This window comes from Gossypium hirsutum, chromosome D07, assembly GCF_007990345.1.
Source record: "Gossypium hirsutum isolate 1008001.06 chromosome D07, Gossypium_hirsutum_v2.1, whole genome shotgun sequence".
NCBI classification, from domain to species: domain Eukaryota; kingdom Viridiplantae; phylum Streptophyta; class Magnoliopsida; order Malvales; family Malvaceae; genus Gossypium; species Gossypium hirsutum.
In genome coordinates, this window is record NC_053443.1 from 4,648,655 (window position 1) to 4,659,320 (window position 10,666).

Sequence of the window (10,666 nt, forward strand, 5' to 3'; positions counted from 1 at the left end):
TACAATCAAGAGAAATGATTGTATAAAATTGTAATTCCACGTCATCTCTATTCTTTTTTAATGGAAGCATGGTAAATTATATTTTTCTTCCTAATTTTTAGTTTTTTTCACCTAAAATAATTTAAATCCAACTAAAAATACTAAAAATTATGATGAAAAATCTGATTTGTCATGCTCCTATTGAAAAGATATAGAGATTACGTGAAATCATAATTTCATATAATCCCTTCTCCTACAACCAATAAGAAAGTTAAAAAATTTAAAAAAAAATTAAATGCTGAAGTTGAAACAAAACTATTAAGTTCGACAACTTTTTTTCGTAATGATATATGATCACATAAGTTGACAATATATGATCTGTGATCACTTATTGTTGTTATTATGATTCCCCCCCCCCCCTAAAGATAGGGGACCATAAACAACCCATACCCTTTAGTTTCCAATAATTTTTAGAGCGAGAGAAATCGAAATCACATAGTTACATGTGACGGGCATGGGATTTTTTTAAGAAAATATTGGTGTGTGAATTTTTCCATCTTTTAACCGGTTTGTCTAATGATTTTTAAATGTTTGGGTTTAATTTTGTTTCCCTTTCAACAATCTGTAATCTAATCAGGCTGATCATTTGTACCCCTCAGCACCCACCACTAGTACTAAAGCAGGCCAATTTTTGAGAGTGAAAATAAATAAATAAATAAAACCAATGTACGCCCCCACCCCTCCTTGACAGCCTCCTCTTCCCCGTTTTTGTTTCCCTATAAAGCAGCTTCTATGCAGTTTATACATTGCTACCATAGCAATGCTCCATCAAAAGGTCTTGCCTTATTCTTCTTCCTTTTCATCGTACTACTCTGTGTTTTTAGGTCATGGAAAAGCCTTCCCACATCACAAGTCTTTGAGATCTGGCTATCAAGCAATTTCCACGGAGAAGTCCTGATCATGCTTTTCCACAGCTTTCTTGAACTTTCTTTGAGTACTAACTCCGTCTTAAGGGAGAAAGAAAAAGAAAAAAACATAACATTTGCTAGCGCACCATGGAAGCTCAAGAAAGCTGTGGGAAAACATGATGGCAATTCAGGACTAGGTTTCTCCAACAAAAGAAGGAAGAAAAACGCTCCGTTTCTCTTTATCTGCAAACAGACCATGGTACGTAAGCATTATTATTATTATGAAAGTGTTCTCTTTTTGTCTGAATTAAGATGGCAATTTCTTTCAGCTTTTCCTCGGAGAAAAGTTTTGCTGATACTGAATTATATGGTAGGTTCTTTGTACTTTTATTATTATTATCTGGTCTCGAAAAGAAAGTGCCTCCGCATATATTATTGAATATAGGGATTTCCAAGCTTCATGCCATGCATGGGCATGGACATGGAGAGAATATTTTATATCACCTTTTATTCATATATATATATATGAAATGGATTAAGTTATTAATGATTTAACCTACATATATTAATATACCACTTTTTATGTTTTGATATTTGAAGAATAAAAATTTCACACTCACCAACATGAATTTTTACTTTCACTCAACTACTCAATCGCTAAATGTAGACTTGTTAAAAACATGTAATAAAATCATGATATAATGTATGTGTGTCTTATATAATGATTGGTGGATTCAGTGTCACATCAGGAAAAAAATCAAAAAGTTATTTTTCCAAAAATTAAAAGAATAAATAATGTGAAAGAGAGAGAAAAATAAATGAATATGGTGATTTCATTCTTTTTTAGTGAAGTGGAAACGGCCGACCTCGGCCCAACACAATCCACGCTCCCATCACCCTCTCTCTCTCTCTCTCAATAATTTTTATTCTATCTTATTTATAAAATCTTGAATCTAAAATTAATTTTTTTTTCATAAAGTTTTTGATGCATGCATCAAATCGTACTCGGATGCTTAATTGGGTCAACGTAGTGATGGATTTAATCTCTTTAAATGTATAATTACTCAATTTAAGTAAAGATAAATTTAATCGCACAAGAATTTATGACAAACGAATTTAACAAGTATTAAGGAGAAAAGATTTAGTTTTAAAAAAATCACAAATTTGATTCTTAGAAATCTTGATATCCAAAATTAAGAATCGTGGATGTGAAGTTGTGAACATGCTTAATTCAATTTTAAAATTTTAAAAAAAATTAAAAATATTCTATGTTTGGAATTTAGTGCCTAAATTTTCAAATTATAAATTCATTAATTTTGGAGGAATTCCATAAGATTTTGTGATTTTAGCACGTCAAGAACATCAAAAATTAAGAAGTCGAGTTGTTTTGTAGTTTTTTGGGATTTTGAGTAAACTTAATTTTTTTTTATTTGATTCTTAGTTTTAGAATTTCTTTTGTGTTAGTAGGAATGAAGAAGTTGCACTATCCTAACTTTCGTGTGTCTTAATTTATTTTGCGTCGAGTTTTCCTTGACTTCTTAGAGCTTAGGATACATTTTGCTAGCAAATGACTTTCCTTAATTTTGAATATATTTTGAGCTAAATTGAAACTTTGAGAATTAACAAGCTTAGAATATATTTTTTTTCTTCGATCCTTAGAATGCAAACCCATTTTTAAAGTTAACAGTGAGGTTTGCTTGATTGAGTGTTTGTGATTTTAGACCTTATCACAACGGTTGGCAATACACGTAACTGTTATTATGAGAAAGAAGAAAAAAAAGTCGCCACTTACCTTGGAAGACGTAGCTAGTATGTGCATTAAAAATACAAATGATCTGAATGAATTGAAAGATGAGGTTGAAAAGAAACTTTGTAATACCCATACTTAGATTGACAATCTTACACTTGAGATGCGTCCTATGCAGTGCAGTATGAATGAACAATTTCGTGTTCTTCCTCATCAACAGCATAATTCATCTCATTCAAATCATAATACTGAAATTGCTCCTCGTTGTGGTCGTAACACTCGTACTAATACTTTTGATGATAAGGTGACCAATGCTCGTAACGGATAGTCTTCTTTGGTAAAACTGAATATTTTTATTCTTTCTTTTAAGGTAAACAAGATCCGGATGCTTACTACAAGTGGGAACGATGAGTTCAATTGATGCTTGCTTATTATCATTGTCTAGATGATGAGAAAGTACAGTTAGCAGCACCTGAATTCATCAATTATGCCCTAAATTGGTGGACTCAACTTTCCGTGACCAGTGTCAAAATCATGAATGTCTGATCAACACATGGGATTAAATGAAACACGTAATGACAAAACAATTTGTGCCTTCTTTCTATCATCATGAGAATCATAAAAAACCTCAACGTCTCACACAAGGTACGAAATATGTTGATGAATATTTTAAAGGGATGGAAATATTATTGATTCGTGCTTAACTTACATGAGGATGAGGATGTTACTATGGTACAAATTCAAATTGGGTTAAATTAGAATATCCAACACTTACTTGAAGAACAGAACTCTGTCGATATTCAGGATTTGCTTCAAAAAGAAATCTTATTTGAAGAACAATTGAAACAAGGTAGTACTTATCAAAATGCATCTATGGTAAATTCGCAAAATTCAATTTCTTCCCCTACTTTTAAGGGTTTGAAATATTCCACGGGCTTTGGGACTTACTCTTGGTCCACTCACAATACTCAACCTCAATGTTTTGGAAAACATGCGGTAAATTCACAAGGTACACCATCTAATTCTAAGTTTTCCACTACGTCATCTTCGTCTACTATTCCTACTGGTAGGCAATGTGCTCGTGAGGTTAAACGTTTTAAATGTAATGGTTGTGGATACCTTAGCTGTGATTGTCTTAATCGTCGCTTGATGATAAGCTATGGACATCTTAGATGTAGACATCTTGAGTCGACAATCTGCCGCCAGCTATGAAACTTGCCTGGTAGAGCACTGTACATAGGCTAATCGGCTTTAATTCAGAACTAAATTCCGATCCCACAGTTTTTGGAATAAGGACGAGAAGTGTACTATTATGATTTTAGTCCTTGAAAACAAAATCTGTTTCTTTCAAAAACAGCCCAGAATTCCCAGATTTTTATTAGTCAGGCATTTTTTCTTAAATTTCCAGATTTTAAAATATTTACAATTTAATCCCTATAACATCAATTCTTATCGCATAATGTTCTCTTTTCTAATTTTTCAAATCAAAAACCATAAATAACAATTAATATATTAAAATTTCAGATTTTCACATTTCAACTCTTAAATTTTGAACTTTTATAAATTTCTTAAATTTAATCCTTTTTATGATTTAGTCCTTACTTCAAATCATTATCGCACAACATATTACTTGTTTTAACTTCCTTCAATATCCAATACATATGTTTTCGAGTTTATACTTCTTACAATCAAGGGGGCTTTAGGGACTGGCCTCAAACTTAGGGATAAGTTCTCCCTGAAGACCGAAGCTACATCCACTCGACGAGTTGATTCCCCCTGGTAATTGTCTTCCATAGGAGCTGCTCTGTGCTTCTCCTTAATCCAACCTAGTTTCAATTAATCTCGGTTTAAAACGAGAGAGGGCATTAACTTGAGTAGCTGCCCGAGCACTAAAGAGGAACCACCAGCAATGCCATTCTTTGTTGGTTTGACAGCTTATGGGCTTCAGAAAGCACCTTCGGCCAGCCACCATTATTCCTCTTCCTTTGGACCTGTCACCGAATTTCTTAGTTGGCCCAGGCGCCTTAGCCTTGAAAGTTAATTCCTTGCTCTCAAGGTCATTAATAGCAAATCCTTTTATTTACGCCGTCTTCATTAGTGCTATGAATTTCCATATGCTGCTCTCTATCAAGGACCGAAATTCGGGAGCCACCTTCATTAACGCCATGATTTCCTAATTTTTTATCTTGTCCATTATTCGATTTCCTTCTATTCTTTCTTTCCACAATCATCCAAGATCCAAAGTTCTCCTCCTCCACTCTCCGGTGTAAGTCCGCCGTTGGTGAAGCATTCCGTTCCGCAGGCTCATCGTTAACCTCAGCATTCATTTTATGCAGACATATATCCTGGATATGTCCATAATGACCACAACCAAAGCAGACAGTTGGAAGTCTTTCATATTCAACACGCTGAAGATTCCCATCAATCATGATTTTTGATATTAACGGAGCAGAAAGATCAATACTAATTGTCATCCTAGCGAATCGACCCCGCGAGCCATTATCAGTATTATAGTCGATCATTATAACCTATCCATACCTATAATAGCCATAAAGATACTTTTCTTATACATGGTGCAAGATAAGCCAGGCAATCTGATCCACACCATGACTCTACGAGGATAAACTTTATCAGTGGAAAACGTAGGTGACCAAGGTTGTACAGTTAAGTACTGCACGTAAATGATCCAGGGACCCTCCGTCAGAACTTTCGAATAATCCTCCTCATCTTTGAATCTGACCAGATAATAGTCAATCAGGTCATCGTCCCGACAACGAACCTTCATGGTAGCTCTCTCAACTCCAAGGTTAGAAGACACCGGCAGAGAAAAACCATTAGAATCCATAGGTGAATAGGTATTTAAAACAGTAGTTCTTTTAACATTAAAAAAAAAAATGGGGTACTTACTATAAAAGGAGTGTATATATAAATAGATAGATACCGAATACAAAATCATTGTCAGAGAAGCTAACCGCAAGATCCCAGTAATGAGCAACAAAAGCAATATAAAAAATAATAATAAGACATATAACATAAAAAAAAAAAATAGAAGCCCAGAGATACATTGTTTTATTTATACTATATTGACACTTAATCCCTTTAGACTAAAGATATTTTGGGGCCGTAGCATTAATAATTACTAATTTTATGTTAATAAGTGTTTAAAAAATTTAAAAATTGGTAAAAAATCAAATATATATTTCGTATATTGATAGGTTAAAGCCAAGATAAAACAATCTAATTAATAAAGATGTTCTTCTATCCATATTCACTATAATATAAAAGTTCAAACTCACACATCTATATACACTACACTACCACGCAGACAAATTTATATATTGAGTCATGGTCTCAAAATATGGATGAATTCCATTCAACCAATGAACTTACTACTCGAATTCTCCATATTTATTTAATAGTCTTAAATTTTTTTTAATTTTATAGTTAGTTGAAATTTAAATCTAAATTTTAATTATCTAAAAAAATAAATTTAAATTAATTTAAAATAATTTCAATCTTATTCTAAATTATTTCACTAAAGCAAATACTGAATGGAGAAGTGAGAGAGGGAAACTGAAATCTCTTGTACACATTTGAAAACACATGTCATCAGGTGTTTTCAGTTTTCCACTGTGATTATATTCTTGTACGTTTAAATTCATGCTATTGCTCTCATGACTTTTTAACTTGGGTGGAGAGAATTTAACTTGTAGTTGTGTACTATTTTACTCGAACTTGGTGTTGAATATCTTATTCGAGTTTATATACGTTCAATTTTAAAATTCTTCATTTATATCAAGAGAAATAAAGGGCATAGATGGTACTTATAAGCAATGAATTAATGTCCATAGGATACAACTGGCGCCAGTGAAAGAGATAAAATAGTAGAGCAGAGCAGAGGTGATTAGAATTTTGAACCAACGGGACGGAATGGCAGTAAGGACAAAGTGATAGGGAAATAGCAGGGCAAAGCAATAATTCCGCCCCCATGTGTTGGGGAAAATTTTTGAGTCACGTCGCTTTTGATGCATAACTCTTTGTTTTAAAACCATTGGAGCTAATGGCATTAGGACAACAAATGAAACTACGAGAATGCTGGGGCCGTCTTTGCCCCTATTTTATCTTGATTGCGATAGTGCACCACCCAACAACGATAAATGGCAACTTTGTTGACCATCAAGATCAAAAGGAATATACATATATATATATAGGACTCTTGTAGGAGCCAAAGTGAACCCCTCATCATTATTACACTTTCTAATTTCTAAGCCTTCAAAATCCCATTCCTTGGTTGTGAAAGCTTTGATTGAGTGAAGCCTTCTATACTTCACCTTTGCTTCTTTGTTGACAGTTTTCTAAGGTTCTTCACACAAACTAAGCTGCTAGAATAGGTTTCTCATTGATGAATTAATCAAATAAATGGTGGATTGGAAAGTATGAACAAAATTTGTCAGTGGTTTCTCTGCAAAAAATCACTATCCCATTTCACTTTCGACCATAAAAACCAGGCTGACCTACTCATATCATTTAACTACGTCATGGTGTCATACAAATACGAAAACAGCATTATGCAAATAAATGGTATAATTTTGTACGTGAAACATGCACATGCCAAAGGAGATGAGTAAAAGGTTCACAATTCAAAAGATTGGTAAATGCTCTCTCTCTCAATATATTGACAGTGCAAAAGGTATTAAGAAATACTATAAAACCGGACCAAAAGAGAGCTGAAAAGACGGCAAGAATAAAACAATAAAACTAGCCATATGACTAATGTTGCAGCAATTGAAGTAGTGTAGATACCAGCTGATAAGTTTACCAAGTAGACATTCACAGAACACAAGGCAAATAACAGCTTTTGATCTCTCTATCTTTCATTTCCTAAAGCTACGAGAATTATATAACTTTTTGAATAATGGCAGCTAGGTTGTCCAGTAGCAGTATATTAGTTTAATTACAAATTTGATCACAAAATCTTTTCTTTATGATACAATAATAATGCCAGCACAACACTTTAAACAAATAATGACTTGAGATATTAATTAGACTGATAGAAAGAGATTAAGTTGTCAGTCATAATTCTCACATTTATATTTTAGTTCACTGAATCTAGTAAATTACATCATTAATAAACTATTTTAATTTTTTTAAAAATATCTTAATGTAGTTGACATAAGTGATTTTGTGATTTATATTAAAGTTATGCTATGTTAGCTGACCCATGATAGGAGCCATATGCTCCATGCATGTTACTTGAATCATAAAGTAATTATTAAAAACAAGGAAATACCAAACAAAAGGAGCAATGAATGATTAAAATATTTAAGTAATCAAAATTAGTTGGTGGCATTAAGACATGCATGAATGGATATATAATTAGAAGTATATGAGATGATCTGTAAAAGAAGTTGAACAATCGAGTTGGCCTCTGATCATAACTGGATCAATTCAACTTTCTCGTGAACATCTGCGAATACAGCTAAGTTAAACAGCAAAATTTCCATTCCTGGCAGCCTTTAAAATAATCTCACCACGCTAGTAGATCCACTTGAAGCTCACCAACATTCAGATCTGATTTTCAAACATCCCCACTACTTTCAAGACTAGATATATAACATGTCTTAGGATAATCTACAACCCCTTTTTCTTGCAGCTAAGCATTGTTGAAAAACAACATATTTTATGAAGCAAAAGGGAAAACCCTAACCAGCAGCTAAGTTTCTAATTTCCGTTTGATAAAACCTTCATTCACCTAACGCCTACGCATTCAAATTCATTGGATGAATACAAATAACCATGACAATAAACTTGAGCAATTGGAGATCTCAAATGAGGTATTAGCTAGGGTGGGCTAAAGCCTAATTCCAGTGGTCCATCTACAGCATTCAATATAACTGAAACTTCAAATAATTGCGCCTTATTTGAGTAGTAACCCTATTATAGTTAAAAAGTTCTCCAGAATAATATATAGGCAGTTTTAAGTAGTCAACAATTTTACACTGTAAACAGATTAAAGAGCATGTATTCCCATTAACGAGGGAGCAGTGAGTCATACAGACACTAGCAAAAAGGCAAAAATTTGACTGCTATGGGATCTTTGGTTTTGGAAATGTATGAAAATTGACTGAAAGTTAAATAATATTTATGGATGCAACTATAGCTACAAATTGTTCAGCTCAGCTGATAACTATGCAAATTTTATCTACAAGTATCAAAGTAAAAGAGATTTTCGAACCTCTCAGGTCTGTGTGGAACCTACACATGGGGGATACACCTACACTTATATAAAACAAAGTCAAAACAATTAACATACAGACGATCCAACAAACTGTGAGAAATATTCAGCAAAGAAAAACTCTATATAGCTGAAGAAAATTCCAAGTACCAAAAACAAAAGCTATCATTCTCTTTCTCTCTCTTCTATTACAGTGTTACTGCAGATTAGGAGTACTCTTTTCATCTTTTTCCTTGATTTAGAGAGAAGCAACAAAAGCCATTTAGGGTTAAGAGTTTTTTTCATTAAAGCAAAGAACCATGGAAATTATTGAGCTATAATCTATATTTGTAATCAATTTGTGATCAAATCATGTCTAAAAAAAACTTCTATCAGTCCATAAGAAAACTACAGGCAAGCGGATCGGAAAGGCAAAACTAAACCAACAATAAAGAATAATTAGATAAAAAGGAAAAGTTACAAGCACCCAAAGTAGCATTTCAAATCCCTGCAGGGACGATCGATCTCGAAATTTTGCTTTTGGCCCTGTGTGTATCTTCCCACAGCTTTATTGAACCGCAATAAAAATAACAGTATACCGCCCACATGGATGCACCATTATCAACAACAGGCAACCAACGATCTAAGACGAAGTTGCAGTTCAAGAAAGCTGTGGAAGAATACCAAGAGGGCCATTTTTTTTCCTTTTTCCTCTCACCGCCATCATTCTTAAAGAATAACCCTAAAGCTTGAGAACCAAGCATGGCTTCAAAACAAAAGCAAAATCGAATTATGAGAAATTGAATAAAGGGAGCTTATACTTACAGACTAACGAGATGGGTATTTATAGCGGAAACGAGAGACTTGACTTTACCTTTTTTTCTTTTTTACCACCAATCCCGAGAAGAGAATATTATTTTATATTACTATCTATATGTAACAATCATAAATAGATCCGAAGAAAGATTCTCACATTAAAAATTTTGAAAAAAATTTAACCTTTGAAATTTAATTTTATCTTTAATATTAAATTTTATACGTATATTAACATTCATATATACTTAATTTATTATCACTAGACTCAATTTTAACCTTTGAATTTTAATTTTATCTTTAATATTAAATTTTATACTTATATCCATCATCCAAACTTATTTCATGGATTTAATTTAAATTATTCCCATAAATTTGTATATACAATTCAAACAATACTCTAATTTACATTCAAATTTAATTTACCAATTTCAAATTTCTATTATTTTAATTCATTCGTATTTATTTAATATTTCCTAAAATCAAGTACATAATCATTATATTCATATTTATCTATAAATTTTTCAAAATTTAAAAAAAGAGCCCTTATACCTCAGACTTTACAATTTTTACAAAATAGTCTGTGAAAATCAAATTTTTTAATTTTTATCATTTAGTTCATAAAATCCCAAATTTACATAGTTTTACAATTCAGCCCTAAAAATCAGATATTCTTATTTTACATTTCAGTCCTAAATCCTAGTTTTCACAGTTTTGCAAAACAGTTCCTTTCCTAAAATTTTCATATTTTACAATTTAGTCCCTACAACTAAAATTGTTAAATTTTCCACAAATTAGTCCCTGATTTTCTAGCCATTAAACTTTCATATTCTGTTTTCAGAATTGTAAATTCTCAAATCATATAAATTAGTCCTAAAATTCAAGTTTTGAAATCTTTACAATTTGGTCCTTTTAATTTAAAACATGTTAATTTAAGCGCAATTTTCCCAAAAATGTAGATACCGTATTCTTATAGCCTTATCATAAAAATTCAAACTTTAATTT

General features: G+C 32.3%; 1 protein-coding gene across 1 annotated transcript; it reads left to right on the plus strand.

Annotated features, from left to right (window-relative positions):
- The first annotated feature begins 737 nt into the window (after positions 1 to 737).
- Positions 738 to 3,342, plus strand: LOC121219273 (uncharacterized). Its single transcript, XM_041097132.1, has 2 exons — positions 738 to 1,146; positions 3,005 to 3,342. The coding sequence occupies exons 1-2, from the start codon at positions 772 to 774 to the stop codon at positions 3,053 to 3,055; spliced, it is 426 nt and encodes a 141-aa protein (XP_040953066.1). The 5' UTR covers positions 738 to 771; the 3' UTR covers positions 3,056 to 3,342.
- The last annotated feature ends 7,324 nt before the right edge of the window (positions 3,343 to 10,666 follow it).